At 42.8% G+C, this 19583-nt stretch overlaps 1 protein-coding gene across 1 annotated transcript in view; it reads left to right on the top strand.

The window, feature by feature from the left end:
• The window catches only part of sugct (succinyl-CoA:glutarate-CoA transferase), a 95613-nt gene that overhangs the window by 30387 nt on the left and 45643 nt on the right, over window positions 1-19583 (top strand). The window contains exons 10-12 of the mRNA XM_079259375.1: window positions 2283-2354; window positions 4254-4351; window positions 4652-4754. Of these exons, the coding sequence (XP_079115501.1) occupies window positions 2283-2354; window positions 4254-4351; window positions 4652-4754 (273 nt within the window). The remainder of the gene's footprint in view (window positions 1-2282; window positions 2355-4253; window positions 4352-4651; window positions 4755-19583) is intronic.

The raw sequence follows: 19583 nt of genomic DNA, 5'->3' as shown, positions 1-19583 counted from the left end.
GAAACTTTGAAAGGCGTTAGGCTGTGGACTGATTCTGTTTTCCTTGCTGTGGGTGTCTTTAGTCATCTGTTTACCAGAACTAAATAAAATTCCTAGAAAAACCTAAATGAGAAATCTACTTCAAGTGTTTCAGGAACAGAGCATGTGACCATGCGTTAGACCAAAATTGAAGCATGAAACAGCTATTTAAAGGTCCAGTCCAGATGTTAAGCTCGGACTCCCCACCTGCTCTACTGTAATACAACATTTTATTTATGGATTTGTTTGTAGCTTAACTACTTCTGCAGACATTGTTATCTTGTCCATGAACAGAAAAACTCAGTTTTTGTTTAGAAAAAGTGCAGCTTCTATTTTCACACACAACCATCTGCAGGGTTTTCTGGACCCAAATGTCTTGTCAGAGGAGAATGCACAGACTGTTTGGAGGTAACAGAAAGGCAACAGGAAGTCCAATCAGCACTGGTTTCAACCAAGCAGCAACCTCCGGCAGTACAAAGTGAAGACTATGCAGAAGTGCATAAAACTGCAGTTCCCCCTTCATCCACTAGGGGCTGCAAAACGGAGCAAATCCCCATAGACTCCCATGTTAGAAAGGCCAACTTCACGGCAGAAATAAAGATGTTTACAGCCTGGTTCAAAAATCCATTTCCAGTTTATAGGTCAGGTTTACCTTCATGACAACTGTGAGGAGAGGGAAATTTTTTCTAACTCACCTGTTTAAAAGTAATTTAATCTCGAAGTTCGGCATATTTAGGGGCGTGTCCTTTTGATTGACAGGTACCAATCTCCGGCTTCAAGTCAGAAGAACATAGAACAACTGCGGTTTTTAGCCATTTAACAACGTGACTTAGCTTTAGCCCGCTTACCTCCGTTAGCTGGTTAGCTCCTGTTATCTCCAGGTTAGCTCGGTTAGCTTTTAGCTACAGAAAGCTCCGAATTTGCTCGATGTCAATCATCCACATGACGCTCACGGCTCCCCTCTCAGCTCCACCTCTTTGCCAATATTTGTATTTTCCGGGTGAGACGACACGCATGCCCCTACCAAGGTGGCGACGGTAGGAACCGCCCACCGAGCTTCAATTCAGCTCTTCATAAACCTGTGAGTGATGTCACGGAGGCTCTGTCCATCTTTTTATAGACAGTCAATGGTTTTGACCCTGGGTGGGAGCTGTACTTGTGGACACTCTCGAAATGCTTTTGCCTTTTCAACTGTTGTTGACGTTCTTCCTCTCAACTTCTGCTTCCACGTCTTCTTCTTCAGGTGAATTTTATCCGTTGTCTTCGTCCTGTTCCTCTTTTTTTTTCTGGTTTGTTTCTTTTGATGGTTGTGTGTCACCGATACTGTTCAACACTACCCCCATGATTTCCGGGGCTATTTTTTCTGCTTTAAGTGATGGATAGCAAAGCCCCCTGAAAATGGACCAAATAATGCATGTAATGATGCAGGTAACGGACCAATCCCTCTTCCGCATTGAGCATAAATGGGCCTTTGAGGTTGTTTTACTTGGAGAATTCCTATTTTACCTTTGCATGAATAAACTTTCCAACAGCTGTAATGATGCCAATGTCAAAAGTTTGCAGATGATACTGCCGTGTACACATAAACAAAAATATGAATACAACGCTTGTGTTTGCTCCCATTTCTCGTGAGCTGCACTCAAAGATCTAAAACTTTTTCTACATAGACAAAAGAACGTTTCCTTAAAATATTGTTCACAGATCTGTCTAAATGTGTGTGAGTAAGCGTTTCTCCTTTGCCAAGATGATCCATCCCGCTTCGCAGGTGTGGCATATCAAGATGCTGAATAGACAGCATGATTATTGCACTGGTGTGCCTCTGGCAACAACAAAGGCCACTCTAAAATGTGCAGCTTTGCCTTACTGGGGGAAAACCAGTCAGTATCTGGTGTGACCACCATTTGTCTGACCCAGTGCAATACATCTTCTTCACATCAAGTTGATCAGCTTGTCTATTGTGGCCTGTGGATTGTTGATCCACTCTTGGCTGCAACATAACACATACATGCTGTGTTTATATTTTTGTTTAGTGTATATATCGGTATAAAATCCACAAGAGGCTGCAGTTACAAACCCACTATTATTCTGTCCTAAAACTAAACGGTATGGGAGATTTTTTACACCATTTAGCATTGTTTTCACATGTTTTCCATATTAAAGTCTAAATGGATGAATTGGTTTGCTGCTTGTCATCTTCTATTGGTTCCTGTGTGTCATTTTCATAAAATTTCGTGTTTGTTTGATGTTTTTTGTTTCTGTTTCAGGGCTTCAGAACCAAAGATGGTCACATTGTTGTGGCTGCAGGCAACGACAAGCAGTTTGTCAAAGTGTGTCAGGTAAGTCCACCTGCGCTGTCATTCACGCAGTAACTGGAAGACACTCTACAGAGCAGATTTTAGACATCAGAAACGCTTGTTTGATGTTTTCTTATCAATTGTTCTTCTTTATAGAAATCTGTGTTTTGTAACTGTATATTGTTGCGGGTGTGGAGGGGTTAACATCTGGTTTCACGAGGTGTAACCTCAGGTCTGTAATGTAAATATAGATGTGTGTGGTCTCTACTGAGAGTCCAGAATCTCAGATAAAAGCTCATTAAGAAAACTTCTTTGACCACCAAACACAGTTAAACTAACAAATAATTAAACGAGCAGGTAAACAAAGTCTGCGAAAATATGTAAACACAATTTACGTACCCCTCGTAGACCAGTTGGCATGTACACGACAAATGATGCCTCTACTGAAAACTCGCATCCCACAAATTCCATAACAGTAAGTTTCATCTCGCTTTGACCAAAACTCACCAAATTGTGTTTGTTAAAAATTGGCATAAATTCTTTTTTTTGTCTACTGTCTTGCCTGGAAAACTTGCACCAACCAGGATAAAACTGCATTTTCTGAAGAAATACATCTCAATGTCTCCTGTACATAAAGCAGCCGATACACACTACTGGACCTTCTCATCAAGTTCCTTACAAGCCTGTTAATGAACCATTCATTGTAGCCAGGTGTGTTGGTGTGGAAACATCTAAAACATGCAGGGAAATGGTATTTTAGGACCAGAACTGAGAAAGACAGCGCTAGATGGATGTTAACCTCCTTTAGCACCTGGTGTCAGACATGCAGGTCTGAAAAATGGGGAGAAATTCTCAGCTTTTGAGATTCGTGGTACATTATAAATCATTTAAATCCATCCTGATGATTCAGGGTTAAAACTTGATGGATTTTAAAGGCGTTACTTCCTAATCTCAACCGAGGCAGGTCAGAACAATTTACAGTGTCACATAGACACACCTTGTTTAGGTAAATACTCTGTTAAAAAGGGATTTTAACATTTTTAACAGTATACTTTATACTTTCAACTCAAGTGGAAGAGGAAGGCCAATGTAACCCCAATAAAAGATGAATGGATGAACGTCATATGTAAAATACAATTTACCATGAGCTGTACTGACCAGCAAAGACAACTTACATATGACATCATCAGGTATTTCTTTACTGCCATCAACAAAAAATGAAACCAGAGGCTGGTTCTGTTGGAGACAGAGCAACTTCCCAGTGACTGCATGGATTCAGGAATTTAAGTCTGTTGGCTGAAGATGACCCATGAGATTAAATCATTTAGGAGAAAACTTAATAACTGCTTAGATGTCTTGTATCTTGGTGATTTCACACCGGACTGCAGCTTTTGGGACAATATTTAATAATCATCAACAAAAGAGCCGACTGGTGTTGAAATGGAGACATGAACATTTTCTTTAGACTTCGGTAGCAAGATGTTACACAAATGTTGGTCCAGTGTGGAATCAAACTGAACTAAGAGGGGTTTATTTGCTTGCCAGCTCTCTGAATATGTGTGTTTACTCTTGTTTTAATAGTACAGTCATCAAACATGGACGCTCCTGTTAAAAATGACTGTTGAGCCTCGGCCTGATTGATTTGTGTTTAAAATAAACCTTTGAAAATGGGTCGTGGGTCCTGACATGATGGATGTTGGGGTGATTTCCACCTGCCTTTTATAGGGACTGTCGTCATGCTGCGATCCTGTAAATGTGGATACAGTCAGCTTATTGTAAATACCCTTTATTTACCCTTATTGATCCTTGTTATGACACCTCTCTGTTTGTGGCTGTAGATGCTGCAGACCTTCACGCTGGACTTTCACGTGACGTTTCCTTTGGAGTTTGGCGAGTTTACAGACAAAATCACCAAACAGCTGTTGTTGTTTTTGTGTTCAGGTTCTGGAGTTGATGGAGCTCACAGAGGATCCAAAGTTCAGAACCAACAACCTGAGGGTCCAGAACCGCAAACAGCTGCTACACACACTGTCACAGAGGTACACACTCATTTCATTCTGCTTAATTCACTAACTAAATGACAAAATGGACATTTTTATTTTTAAGTTTTAGTTTTAGTTTGAGTTTTATGTTGCACATGACTATCAATAATTTTTCATTTCATCACTTAAAACAGATTGTTCACAAACAAAACAAACAGTTTTGGATCAATGACTGACAATAACTAATGGAATCCACCATTAATGTTGAGAAGTTTGGATCAGTATCAGGCTCAGAAATCTGAAAGTGTGTGCATTTGTGTGTGTGTGTAATTGATAACCCCTTTATGTTACCATCAGGTTCCTGCAGGAGAAGACAGCTGATTGGCTGAGGTGGTTTGAAGGCTCAGGTGTTCCTGTTGGACCAATCAACAGCATCCAGGAAGTGTTTTCGGAGCCGCAGGTCAGTCCACGTAATGACGGATGTGTTTGAAGAATGTGCAAATATCCTGAAAGCTCGGATTCAGGTCTCTGATACCCTCCACAGTTCTGAAGTCAGACCAGATCAGACTGGTTTGTCACCACTGACTGGAGATGTTTGGTTCCAATCCAGCAAGCTGTATTTGCTATGGCGTCCCCCAGGGGTCAATACTGGGGCCCATTTAATTTCCTATGGGATTTCTTCACACTGAAAAGTATGAAGAATGAAAAGTAAGAATCTCTGAGTGAAGCTGCTGAAACCTGCACCGTCCCTCTCAGTCCTGAGGTGTGTTGACGTAAGAGCCGTGTTTCCACCTGTTTTCCTCTTCAGCTCTCGTTTTCACATTTTATTGCGACATGCGACATTGTGACAATCTGTTTTAAGTTTAAATTAGACATGAATAAAGAGACAAAATACTGCAGAAAAGCTCAGAGGAAGAACAGGTTCTCTAAATTTAATAAACATCTGGATTAACCTGAAGAATGTTCAGTCTGCTGAACTCATCCAGCTGCACCAGTTTCTGCCAGTTTGTCATTGCTGAGTTTATTTTTCTGGATTGAAAGACACATTTGTTTTTGTTGCTACGCTGTGGGCTGAATCTCTTTAACTAGTTTTGAATTTAATTTCTTCTTATTTGTTGTATGTTGGGGTATCTGCCGACATGGATCTGATGGATCTGGACAGACTGGATCATCACACTCCTCCACCACTGATCTGATCCCAGATCAGTTTTCCTGTAGACCAGAAGGAGGCCCCAATGTATTCAAGCGCGTCTTATAACACCTTAACGAAACACACCCAGGTAGATGAAATGATAATTGAAGAGCTGAACAGCTGTAGACGCCATCTTTGTTTGTTGTCATCAGTTTGTTGCCATTCAGTTGCCATAGATACCAGCAACTAGAAAAAAGTTCTGGTGATTGTAAAGCAGCTCGATTCGTAGAGGAATGTTTTCACCTCTTACGACTTTGTTTTCAGTTTTTTTTCTGCTCTGAGTGTGTGTGTGTGTGTGTGTGTGTGTGTGTGTGTGTGTGTGTTTGTGTCACAGCTACTCGCCACACTGTCCCTCCATATTGATTAACAACGCATTAGTCACAGATTATAACACTGACACACGCTGTGTGTGTGTCCAGGACAAAGCAACAGGACATATGGCCTGTTGATGTGTGTGTTCTGATCCCAGATCAGTTCTCCTGCAGACCAGCAGGAGGCACTAACGGATTCATGGGGTCTGAGCTGATCTGGAACCAGCTGACCGATCAGGACCGTCAGATCAGATCAATGTACGTGACTGTGGTTTTGCTTCCTGTCCCTGAGTGTGTGCGTGTGTGTGTGTGTGTGTGTGTGTGTTTTCAGCACTTATCACCACCTGTCACAGCACTGTCATATAAACGCTATGACTCAAAGTGTGTGTGTGTGTGTGTGTGTGTGTGTGTGTGTGTCAGACCTGTCCATCTGCCTCTGTGAGCTTGGTGATACAAGTTGTTTTTAACTAACTTCAGGCAAACGGAAATGTCACATGACCCGAAGCGTCAGTGGGTCGGAACCGTCTGGGTTGTGTTTGGTTAGCTGGTTAAACTAGTTCAACTAACAAGATCAGTAACTTCTGCAGCTCATTTTGATTCAGTGCCATGAAGATGCTTCACCAGCCTGACTGACACCGGGTTGGTTCTCGCTGCAAAAAGCAAGAAAACTGTTAAAAAAAAAACAAAACACGTTTATGTTGCTTAAAATAATAAATAAAACTTAAAATGAGTTGGTCATGTGACTCCGATGTCACATCTGGTGGCATGTCAAGTGTTTCCATTACACTCCTGATATACTTCTACGTTGCAACGCCAGAAAAACCACCTCATGAGAGCTTAGGAACTTTTCAGCAATATTTTAGAGGTTATATGAAATGTTGGTGTTAAATCACCAGTTTTACTGCGATATTTAGGTTTTGTGAATTTTAGGGGAAACAGAAACACAGCGAGTGACAAACCTTAACATGTTAAGGTAAAAAAGGTCCAAAACACTTCAAATAAGGAAAGTTCTCGAACATACAAACTACTTAGTGAGGCAAACTATCTTACCAGCAAGACATGACCTTAATGTTTTACAGCACCAGTCAGAAGTTTGGACACACTGGCGAAAAGTGTGTCCAAACTTTTAGTGTGTATTTCTTCTTACTCTGTGATCTGGATTTGTGCACGCTCATGTTAAATGTGTGGATGTGGTCCCACATGACCCGCCACCACCACTGCATGATGCAGCTTCATCAGGAATCCTTATGACTCCAGTATTTTCCTCCTATAGAACCCGTCTGAACCCTAATCTGAGTCATTGACCCACTTTTTTACTTTAAATTGGTCTCCAGCGTGAGTTTGAAGCCCCCGGACGACTTTCCCTGCCTGATGATGAAAGCGTAAACCTCAGGATCCGTCCGACGCGACGACACATGATCTCATCCTGAGCAGACCACATGTTCCTGCTGAGCTCGATCGGACTCCTCCTCTGATGGTCTGACAGCGTCTTCTCTCTGGATTTAATTTACTCCTGTAATTGCTCGTATCTCTCCTGCATTAAATATGTCCCACATGACGGCTGCAATTATAAAAAACCCTCTGAGTGTAAATCCAGGCTGCAGCTGAAAGTCCCATTCAGCTCAGCAGATTCCTCCTCAGTCTCATGTTGACACTGAGCATGCTGGGAGTTCAGCAGCAGGAAACGCTTCCCAGGGCGGATGCTCGCTGAACGAAGCTGCAGCTCAGCTGTCAGGAGGGAATATCTGGGATATGAAGGAGAGCTGCAGGTGAAGCTGTGGAGGAGCAGGAACATCTGATTGGAGGAGAGGTTCTCTCTCAGCTGGTTACTGAACCATGTGGTGATGTCTGAAATGATGAAAGTAGACAGAAAGATGGACGGACAGTCGGATGTTTATTTGTTTCAGTCGGTTGACTGAACAGAACAAACAGCTGAATGTGTTAACAGGGTGAAAGATGCAAACCTGCTCCTAAAATCCATTTTAACAAGTGAACTTCTTCCTGGTTTTTCTTCAGGATTAAAAACATATTTTTCCTGATTTCAGTCCAGAAACACTTTCTACCGAAGCATCACTTCCATATTCACATCACACAAGGTGAGAAGAAGCACCAGATGTGTGCTGGCTGCTTCTGTTTAAGTTTAATTAAAACAAACTCAGATACAAAAGAGAAATCACAGAGACAAAGAAAGAACTTCTCATCAACCAGCACTATGTAAACCTGCAGCACCACCTTCTGACCACGACACACTTCCAGTTCATTAACTCCAAACCAGCACAACGATGAGTTTTCTCCTTTTGAAGGTCGGTGGAATCAGCCTCATAATCGTTTCAAGTCACAGCCAGTGTTGCATCATCTTCCTCTTTAGTTGGCTTTACTCATATCATGACTGGACAGTGTGAAAAGATTTTGTAAAATGTTTTTAGCATTTTTATGATCAAAATTTATGGAGAATTATCTTTCTTGTTTCTGGCAACTGCGTTACAGCGCCACCTACAGGCCTAGCAGAAATCCTACAGAGACTTAATTTGTTTTACATTTCCTGAAATATTTTGGCTTTACAGAAAACATTTTGAAAGCTAAATCGGTTCTGTTTTCATGTAATTGTAGTTAAAGAGGTGCTGAAACAACCAGCTGTTTCTTTAGGGATTCTTGGGAAGAGATGGAAAGTAGTAAAGTGCACAGGGTGTTGAAATATTTACCCCAGGGGTGGGCAACTCTGGTCCATGAGGGCCGTAGTCCTGCAAGTATTAGTAGTTTCCCTGCTGCAACTCACCTGATTCAAATCAATAACTATATAGCAGACTTGTCCAGAGTTTGATGTCAAGCTCTGCTTCAGTCTGCTAATTATGTCTGATGTGTGTCAGGTAGCCCTCCAATGGACTGGTGAGTTGTCCAGGGTGTACCCTGCCTTTGGCCCAAAGTCTGCTGGGATAGGCTCCAGCTTCCCTGCAACCCTTCATCAGACTAAGGGGTTAAGATAATGAATGAATGAGTGTGTCAGCTGTGTTGTAGCAGGGAACCTCCAAACACTTGCAGAACTGTGGCCCTTCAGGGCCGGAGTTCCCCATTTCTGATTTACCTGAAGGACTAAAACTCCTTCAGTTACATCAGTTTGGTTGTGGTGTGGCTGAGTGATGCCTAGACAGCTGTATTCATGTTTTACCATCTTAAAGGATCATCTCTGTTGAATCTCCTGGTTTCTAACAGCAGGACACAAAGCTGGATGATGTGCTTCCTTTTCTTTCCTCCCCTCTGCTAACATGTGTGGATAAAAGTTGCTACAAACCGAACTGAAAAGGCATTTTTCTAGAAGAATTCCCAGGCGTCGAATGTGCCAACGATCAGACCTCACAAACATCAGCTCCTTGTGAACAGGTGGAAGCCATCAGGCTCAGATGAATGATTTACAAGGAGCTTGTGCAGTTTAAAGTGATGGATGAATCTGACTGGGAAAGGTTGTGCAATCAAAACCCGAATGAAAACATGAAGCACATGGAAGAACTTCAAAATATTTCACCAAGTCCTGCATGCCTGAAATATTGGCCTCCTCCTTTATAACTCAATTATCGTAATATTTTTTCAGTCTCTTTCATGTCTTCATTATCATTTTATATGTTATTCTTTTTTTTAATTTTCTTTTAAACTTCTTTTTATCCATATTTTTATTCAGATTTCTGCCTTTTCATTGTCTCCAGTTCATAAGAGTTCAACCTTTGTTTAGATTCCCAAAGTTTCTGGTCAATCAGAAATTCCACGAGCCTGATTTTTTTGTGGTAAAATAATATATTTTGTAAATGCAGCTGAATGCATGTAATACGATGCTACATGTATTTCACACTCATTTTGACGCTGAGATTTAAAATGTATGTTCCTGTTTATTTTATTTACATGTCTCTTTGTCGGGAGAGACCACACTGAAAACTAAGACCTTTAAATATGCAATATTTAGCCAAAAGGCTATTTTTCATCTAATGCCGCTGTCCAGGTCGTACAAAGGTTTGCTGGAAAAAGAAAAAACGGGAACAAAGCTGTGAGGAAGCCAAATATTCATCTATTTAAAACAATGAGCTACTGATCAAAAAGAGATGAACAAAGAAAATAATTGATCATAACATTGTTAAACTCTGCATAGCTACCTCATTAGTTTTTTTTGTCTTTTCCTGTAGCTGTTGTTGCCCTGCAGCTTACCGAGGCTGAGAAACTTTTCACAATTTTATTTCAAGACTTTGAGTTTTTATTCACGCACCGCGCCGCACTCCAGTAACTGCGTATCAACACATCAGCTGTTCTGAACGGACATTATCTGTCAAAGAGAGGAAAACTAAAGGAGGAATGGAGACGCCAAGAAATAAGACAAGAGTCATCTGACTGACTTTTACCGGCTGGAGGGATTGCAGATAAGAGACAGGATGCAAACGAGAAAATGTGAGAAAATCTGCTAAAGTTCCGTCGTGCTTCTTCAAGCCTCACTTCTGATTTGTTCTTGTGGGTAAATAAGTACAATTTTTTGACAATAGTTGTCAAACATCACTGCTCACATACTCCAACATGTCCATTATATGGCCTTGGGTGAAGGACGGTACCTCTACCAGTGGGCAGGTTCCAACTTTCATTTCAGACAACAGAAAACGTGACAGTGGAGGAGATTGTGATGATGCCTTCAAGGACACTGGCATTGGTCTGCTCGGCCACACATCATGGCTTCTTCTTCTTAGCTCCTTTTACTGGTCACATTTGAGGTATACCGGCAACAACTGGCACGCTGCCAGAATTCTGCAGCGGTATGGGCCGAGCTAGCAGTGCACAGATTCTTGCGCTGATTGGACTCGATCGTAAGCAGGATGCCTGTTTAGCCCAGACTGGTCATCTTGCGTCAGTCCCAGAGCTGGTATGCAGAATTGATAACAACATGGAGAGGATGCCTGCTAGGATTGGTGGAAATTGACCACCCCATTCGGCTGTTTGGAGTTGCCAGCCTGAGACCTGCTATGGACTCAAGGTCGAGGGCAAATTTTTTCCACGCCTGGAACCTAAACAACAATCATATCTGGATCCGGCTTCCCAGCGGCCTTGGGCCGGTGCAACCCCTCCTGAGAACGGAAGAAGATATGTACATAGACACTCTGTCCTGCTCCTCAACTACCCCCTGCTCCTCCCCACCTGACTCACTGCCTTCCTGGACTTTGTGTGTGTTTTCATCTGAGTTTGTGTATGAGGTGTTTTTTTCTGTCTCTCCAGACTGCACCATCTATAGACAGAGTCCAAGGGTACATGGTTTTTTCCCCTCGACCCCCCTATGATCCTAATGTATCTCTGTTATTACCTTAAGGCGGCACTGGTAAAACTGGCTGCGGTGCCTAAGCTTCAGCTTGGTTCTGTATTCTTCTTTTTGTCATTAATATTACATGTCTGTATTTTAAACCTTGGGCGAGCTGGCTTGAACCTTGGAATTTCCCCTTGGGGATGAATAAAGTATCTTTGATTTCATTTGGCAACACTGCCAGGCAGTTACTGGTGGTACTGCTCTATGTGCGACATATGGGAAGGTAAAAGTAAGCTCTCTGAAAGCAGACTGAAATAAGAAGGAAATAAATGCAGAGGAAAACAGAAGGCTGCATTCTTCAATGTAGAGCATAAACAAGGCTTCGGTTTCAGCTTTGATCATGAAGCTACAGGATCTTTCAGCTCCTCTTCAGTCCTGTTCTCCATTTTGTTGATGAAATCTAACCTTCCCGTCACCTGTAAAGCCTTGATGCACATGTTCTTTCAGTCTGGAAAGCGTCAGAAGATGTCACTTTTCCAGCTGACCATCGGGTCACATGGACATCACAGCACCTGTTGGAAAGCAAACTGATCTTTCTGGAAAGTCTGAGGACCTAATGAACAGGAGGTGTAAGATTTGGAGCTTCATCATCTCAAACTCTTCTTCACACTTTCAGCCATTAGAAGCAGACAGGGAGATAATGAGCAGCACCTTCACAGCACATATTTCATAAGCGTGACGGTATTTCTGTCTGAGGACGGATCAGGACCACTGGACGGTTCTGCTGGCCGGGAATCATCTGTTACCGCCTTGAAGGGTCGCTGCACCTGATGTGATGTAGTTTCCCCCCATGGCGCCACACACTGAGATGTCCAGAGAATGATCTGTCAGCAGATGGGATGGATGGCTGAGTGTGAGGAATGGGACGAGGAACCTGTAAATCTGAATTATCAGGATTCATGATGTCTTTACTCGGTCTGGTGATGGAGGGATGGCCCCTCCATCAGGTTTCCCGTTGGTCTGATCTCCTCATTGTTATTACCTACAGCCGGCAGCATCACTTCAGCTCATCATCTGTCTGTGAAACCGATCAATAACCACTAAAAGGACACTTTCTGTACTCGGCTGCAGGCTGGGCTCTTTCTCCACACACACAGAGTTCTGATGCGGTTCAGTTTCTGGGTCGGCTAGATTTAAAGTCACGCTGACAGACTTGATGCCGCCTCCAGATCATGTAGACCGAACCCCATCTGTTCCCAGATAACCCGGCTAAACCACGGGCTGACAGCCGAGCGCGGCTCCAGGGAAATATGTTTCTACTCTGGATGAGTGACGAGCCGAGCTGATGAAGATGGAGGTGATGAATGACTTGACGTTGGAAATGAAGTTTCCACTGGTGACCTCCGGTTGATCCAACAACACGCTGACTGAAGCCTCCTCAGAAAATTGCACTTTTTTTTTTTATCTTGAAGTGTTGTTGGGATCACCGTGTCCGTCTACCTGATGGACCTGATCGTAGCTGGCAACCTTGTTGCTGTGACTACATGGCGATTGTGATGTTTGTTTTCCATCTTGTTCGAACTAAAGGACCAAGATGAAGCATTTTTAGCTTGAAAATATTTTCCATTTTCTGTATAATTGTTTTGCTGAATTCAGATAAATAAAATAAAATAAAAACTCCATTCCAGCAACACATATTCTAGATTTTGATTCCACTTATTTTTTCTTGTGAACAAAGTTTTCAGAAGCGATATATTTTTATTGTTAACTTATATATGAATTTTTTACATTTTAATTTGTATTGAACTTCTTTTTTTTAAATTTCAATTTTTAAAAAATACGTGAACATAATTAAGAATTAAATAATTGAAAGTAATATATATATATATATATATATATATATATATATATATATATATATATATATATATATATGTATAAAAATTGCATGAAAAGAAATATTTAAAATTTGAATTAATAAAATGTACAAATAAAATATTCAAATAAATACTGTAGTTATACAGTATGTATGAAAATGTTGAATAAAATCAGTTGAGCGACAGAAGGAAAGAGAATAAAATCAAATGATGATATATCAGCTTTTATTTGAAATAAACTGGAATTAATTTCCTCTGAATTTGAAAACTTTAGAAAAGTGGACATTTTAGAAAAAGTTAAAAAATCTTTGCTGTCAGAAGAAATGTTTTAGGTTCTCTCTGTTTGCTTCTGACATGAAACATGATTGAAGCTTTTGTTAGTTTTGAAAGCTTTGTGAATTAAACATGAACGTGCATTAAAGTTTACCGTTCTCCATGCTTTGATCAGTCCTGCTGAAGAACCGTTTACTTTCAAAGCTGAGAAACAAAAACATCCCAGGAGCCCCGGAGCCGGTTTAACTCCCGTCCTTTCCTGGTTGCAGAGATGTTTGATGATGACTTGGCCTGTTTTAACTGTTTATGTCTGTTAAGTGTTGGCCTAAACTTCAGGAGGTCTTCCAGACTCCTCGACTGCCTGGCAGCCGCTCGGTCCTGTTGCTTGTCTGGTTTGAAATAAAGCTGACTTGGTTGGTCCTCCAGTGGGGATGTTGGTGGTTTGGAAGATGCCCAGCTAACCTTGTTCCTCTGCTGTAAAACATGGAGGTCTACCAGATAAATGTTGAAACGATGAATCGCTGTGTTATCAGAGGAAACGCTGAGTCAGCAGGAGGAGATGCTGAGAACTGATGTGAGTTTTGGCTGAACGGCTGCATTTTTCTGTAATAAAAGCAACAAGGGGGCTTAAATCACCAAGAGGAGTGAGGAGGAAGCGCTCATGTAGGTGAGAGCTGTAGGTCCTCATGAGAAACCAGTTTAAACTTCCTGCTGGGATTCTGCTCCTGGACCAGTTTCATCACCTCACACACAAACCACAAAGGTTCTGCTGCGATCTGACCCAGAGATGAGCTGAGTCCAGAGCGACGCTTAGGACTCTGGCAGGATTGTACTGACAGCAACACAGAATTACACTACACCTGCAGGATTACACTACACGTGCAGGATTACACTACACCTGCAGGATTACACTAGTCCTGTAGGATTACAGATTACCTACAAGATTACACTACACCTGCAGGATTACACTAGTCCTGCAGGATTACACTAGTCCTGCAGGATTACACTAGTCCTGTAGGATTACACTACACGTGCAGGATTACACTACACCTGCAGGATTACACTAGTCCTGTAGGATTACAGATTACCTACAAGATTACACTACACCTGCAGGATTACACTAGTCCTGCAGGATTACACTAGTCCTGCAGGATTACACTAGTCCTGTAGGATTACACTACACGTGCAGGATTACACTACACCTGCAGGATTACACTAGTCCTGTAGGATTACAGATTACCTACAAGATTACACTACACCTGCAGGGTTACACTACACCTGCAGGATTACACTAGTCCTGTAGGATTACACTACACCTGCAGGATTACACTAGTCCTGTAGGATTACAGATTACCTACAAGATTACACTACACCTGCAGGGTTACACTACACCTGCAGTATTACACTAGTCCTGTAGGATTACACTACACCTGCAGGATTACACTAGTCCTGTAGGATTACACTACACCTGTAGGATTACACTACACCTGCAGGATTACACTACACGTGCAGGATTACACTACACGTGTAGGATTACAGTTTATCTGCAGGATTACACTACACCTGCAGGATTACACTACACCTGCAGGATTACACTACACCTGCAGGATTACAGTTTATCTGCAGGATTACACTACACCTGCAGGATTACACTAGTCCTGTAGGATTACACTACACCTGCAGGATTACACTACACCTGCAGGATTACACTACACGTGTAGGATTACAGTTTATCTGCAGGATTACACTACACCTGCAGGATTACACTACACCTGCAGGATTACACTACACGTGTAGGATTACAGTTTATCTGCAGGATTACACTACACCTGCAGGATTACACTACACCTGCAGGATTACACTACACGTGTAGGATTACACTACACCTGTAGGATTACACTACACCTGCAGGATTACACTACACGTGTAGGATTACAGTTTATCTGCAGGATTACAGAATATGTGTCTCCAGCAGTATTTTTGAACTGATTATTATGTAAATATACTATTTAATATTAATCTCAGTGGAAACAGGACGAAGATCTGTTTGCTTTAAAACAAACAAAAACATCTCATCCATTCATCCATCCATTTTCCAAACCGCTTAATCCAATTCAGGGTTGTGGGGAAGCTGGAGCCTATCCCAGCAGGCTTTGGGCGAAAGGCAGGGTACATCCTGGACAGCTCGCCAGTCCATCGCAGGGCCACACAGAGACACACAACCACTCACACTCATTCCTAGGGGCAATTTAGAGTGACCATTTAACCTAACATGCATGTCTTTGGATGCTGGGAGGAAGCCGGAGAGAACCCAGGAATACACGATCGAACCAGCAACCTTCTTGCTGTGAGGCCACTATGCCACCATGCAGCCCCAAAAACTCTTAGTTTAACTAAATAAAAAAAACTTTCTTTCATCTCATCATTTACGTATCTATGGCGATCCAAAGCAGGAGGATCCAGCTGCAGGTTCAGCAGATGACAGAAAAAACTTCAATAATCCATTTAAATTAAACCAGAGGAGAAGACGTTTGTGGGCGGAGCCTGATCAGCACGGTCCCTGGATGAAGATAAAGATGTTTGACATTTGGTCAGACATGAGAAAATATCAGATCAGACAGGAAGTGGATCTTCTGTGGTGCTTTGTGTCTTCAGAGAAACAACGTGATGCGTTCACTGCCCCCATCAGCAGCCATCTGAAGCCTTTTCTTCTCCCACCGCAGCTCATGTTCACAGATCTGCCTCAGAAATGATGAAAGCTTCTTTTCTGCATTTGTTGACAAAACCTGACACAATGGATTCAGATAGATGAATCCTGGTTGACGTGTTGACATGAGAGACGACGGCCGGTTGGGAGAAGTTTTTTTCTTGCGGTTTCACCCATCCTGTTACGTCAAACATCATCCTGTCTGCCGGGATCAAAGCCTGCAAACAGGTTCATCTCCCTTCACATCTGTGGTTTTCTTCAACTCTTCGGTGCTGCTCTGCTCCTTTTCCCCATTTTTGAACTGATGTGAAATTGTTACAGCCTAATTAATTTTTATTTCTGAGCCCAGAAGGGCTCCGTAGGCTGTCAGATCAGCCTGTGGGCAAAACGAGTGGATTGAGACTCTTCCGCATTAAGCCCCGCCTCCCGCCACTGCACTACATCGGGAGCGCGCACTGCACCTGCTTTCGCCATCATTGTAACATCTCATAAACAGAAGGATTAGGCTAATATGAACTCAATAAAAAACAAAAAACAAAATACAATGTCAACACATTGCATACAGCCCTACATGTTGGAACCTGAATCAGACCCTGAAAACGAAGTGGAAAACAACAACCCACAGCAACGAATGCAGCAGGATGTCTCTCTTTGGTAAACTCACCAGCCATCGTTGGAAATAACTTTATCCCACGTTTTCCACCCGCCTGATGTATTTGTACATGCCCTTGTTAACCAGTAGAAGGTAACCAATCACCGAACCTTATCCCCCGGGACGTCACAAGGATTTCCAAGTAGAAAAAACTCTCTAAAACGACACGTTTTTCGTCGCCATGGAAACCGAACGGAGAGCGTGCTGGAACTCAAACTCAAACTCAAACATGCGTTTAGGTGATAAAAAACAGTGCCGTTCACATGTCTGATGAGGATTCAACACTGTAACACTGTAGAAAGCTCAGAAAACTTGAAATACCATCATAGCACCCGTTTAATTCTCTCCGACTTTGTTTCCATGACTACCGCTTACCTCTTGTTATTATTACTGTGACTGATCTGAGATCAGGTGAACCAAGCGTCAACCTCCGATGGTTAAAAGTAAAGCCTGTGTAGAAGTGCTAAAAGCTGCAGTTCCTGACTCATCCAGTAGGAGCTCCATAAGGTTGTCAATCAATATAAAAAGGCAGACTTGTTTACAGACTGGTACAAAAAGGTCAAGTTTGCCTTAATGACAAATGTGTGTGTGTGTGTGTGTGTGTGTGTGTGTGTGTGTGTGTGTGTGTGTGTATGTGTGTGTGTGTTGGGGTGGGTTGTAGACAGGTATCCAATATCAAGCAGCAATAAGGCAGCGCGTAGGACAACCAGAGATTTTAGCTAGCTAACAGCACACCTAAGCGTTAGCCGGCCTTCCTCCGGCAGCTGGTTAGCGCTCGTTAGCTGTGAGTTAGCATGTTAGCTCTCAGCTACAGGCATTATCTGTATTTTCCGGTTGTGATGACGTGTGTGACGCTGCCAAGATGCCAAGATTTCAGCTTTGCAGAAACCTACAGGTGACTTCCCGAAGGCTCCGTTTATATTTTATATAGTCAATAGGTGGACCTCTCAGCCTAGTTTCTGGTCCTTCCTCTGCAGACAACCCCACGTTCTTCCTGCTCTATGGTCCATTACTTCCTCAGAAGCAGCCGTTCTGACACGTAGCATAGCAATGTGATGGCTAAAAGACACTATCAAGCATTAGCATCCAAACCAAACACAGTTTAAACTCCAAGCAATCGTGTCAGAAAAACAAACAAGCTACTCAAAACAAAGATGTGTGTCTCGTCACGCGTCCCTCTGATGTCTGATGGGACAAAACGCTGCGAGCTAGCAGCCAAAACGTAGCGACGACAACCATCAATCAAACAGAAATCACCAAAAACTAAACAATGTCTTTCTTTTGCTGTTTTATGGTAAAAAGTTTTATTCTAGTTCTAAAAGTTAAAATAAAGAGGTTTTATAGTCACATATTCTCTCCTCCTGTCATTAAACCGACTTGTTTTTTTTTAGAAATCCCGTCAAATCTGCGCTGCTACAAACGCTGCTTTTGTTTAGTTTTTAGAGGGTCAGTGGAAACAGGAGGCTGAAGGACCGAAGGAAATGATGCGTTCAAGTGTCTGAAGTTTGACTTGTTTGATGTGTGAGTTCAGGCTGGAGATACCGGGAGGAACATCCCAGCCCTCTGATTGGATGATAATGAACTCCTGCTTCCTCGAATCGACTTAAATCCTCCATATTCTTGTTTTCCAGGAATGAAGATGTGACAGTCTGACCTGTACGTCTCTGGAGTTAAATGTTTTCTCACTTACCAGATAAACCAGTTTGTTTGGTTTAACTTGCCAGCCGCCACTATCCTCCCTGCTCTTCCTCCTCCATCCTCTCCTCCAGTTTGTTGTTCAGTGGTTTGGTTTTTCCCTCCTGACGCCGGTTGGACGTGTAACCTCATCCATGATCCGGGGCGTGTGCAGGTTTCCTGATTGCTCCACGACTCGGTTGGAGATCAAAGGTCGCGCTCTGATTTCGTGCATCTGTCCAGCGGCGGCTCGCTGCAGGACCGTCAGGAGACGCAGCAGCTGCTCGGAGGGGGGGTGGGGAGCGCTGACGGAGCTCTGTGCTGCTTCACAAGTCCAACCAGAACCAACTGCTGCTACCGAACGAGCAGAAATCCCTCCGGGTGGAACGCGTACGATGAATCCGTCTCCTCAAATTAGCAGCTCGTCGTCTGAATGTAGGAAAACATCTTCATTGTTTGAGGGTCAGCCTGTGAGCACATCTCCCCTGGAGACACTCACTTTCCTCCTCTTGGACCGGATTCAGCATCATGTCTGGTTTTAGCTCTCCAGAATGAAACGATGATGCTGAATTTGGCCTGATGAAGATGCAGCCCTCTGTATGTCATTGTGCAGCAGTAAGTGAAGTAATGGCTTTTTACATGATGTTATCAGTGTGTAACGCGGAGGAATTTGGTCCGTTCTTCGTTCCAGTGCTTTAGTTCAGTCAGGTTTGCAGCTCTGAGGGTCCCAAACCAGCAGTTCAACCAGGTCGAGGTCTGGACTCTGACTGGATCGTGCCAATATCTTCATTCTGTTGCAGATCTGCTGCTGCTGTTTGGGATTATTGTCCTGTTTCAGAAAAGTTTTAGCCGTCAGACAGACGGACAACCAGAGGAGTTCACGTTCTGGTCAAGAACAGCAGAACAGCCCAGATCACCATCCCTCCACCACCGTGTTGCGCTGATCTGCTGTTTTTCTGTGCATCCTGACCAAGCAGCAACCTCCGGCGGTGAAAAGTAAAACCTATGCGGACCTTTTTAACCTTGCTTTCTTTGCACAGTTCTTCCATTTGTTGAGGATTATTTTCAGGCCCAAAGGGACATTTTAAGTTCTTTGAATAATGGATTTAAACGTTATTGTAAAAAGTTTATGAAGCTTTGTGTCCTTTCATTCAGAGCTGCAGAACATGTGTGTTGTTTATCTGATCCACGAGGACTCGGAGGAGGTCAGATGTCTGGAACAGCGATGTCACCTCTGAATGACCGAGTGGAAGAGGAATGAATCGGGGCTTTTGTTGGTGCTAATCAGAGTGGGCTGGGGATGTGATGGAGCTGAGGGAGAATGTAAGGAAACAATC

This window comes from Telmatherina bonti (genome assembly GCF_933228915.1).
Source record: "Telmatherina bonti genome assembly, chromosome: 20".
NCBI classification, from domain to species: domain Eukaryota; kingdom Metazoa; phylum Chordata; class Actinopteri; order Atheriniformes; family Telmatherinidae; genus Telmatherina; species Telmatherina bonti.
This window is presented reverse-complemented; position numbering and strand designations above follow the sequence as displayed.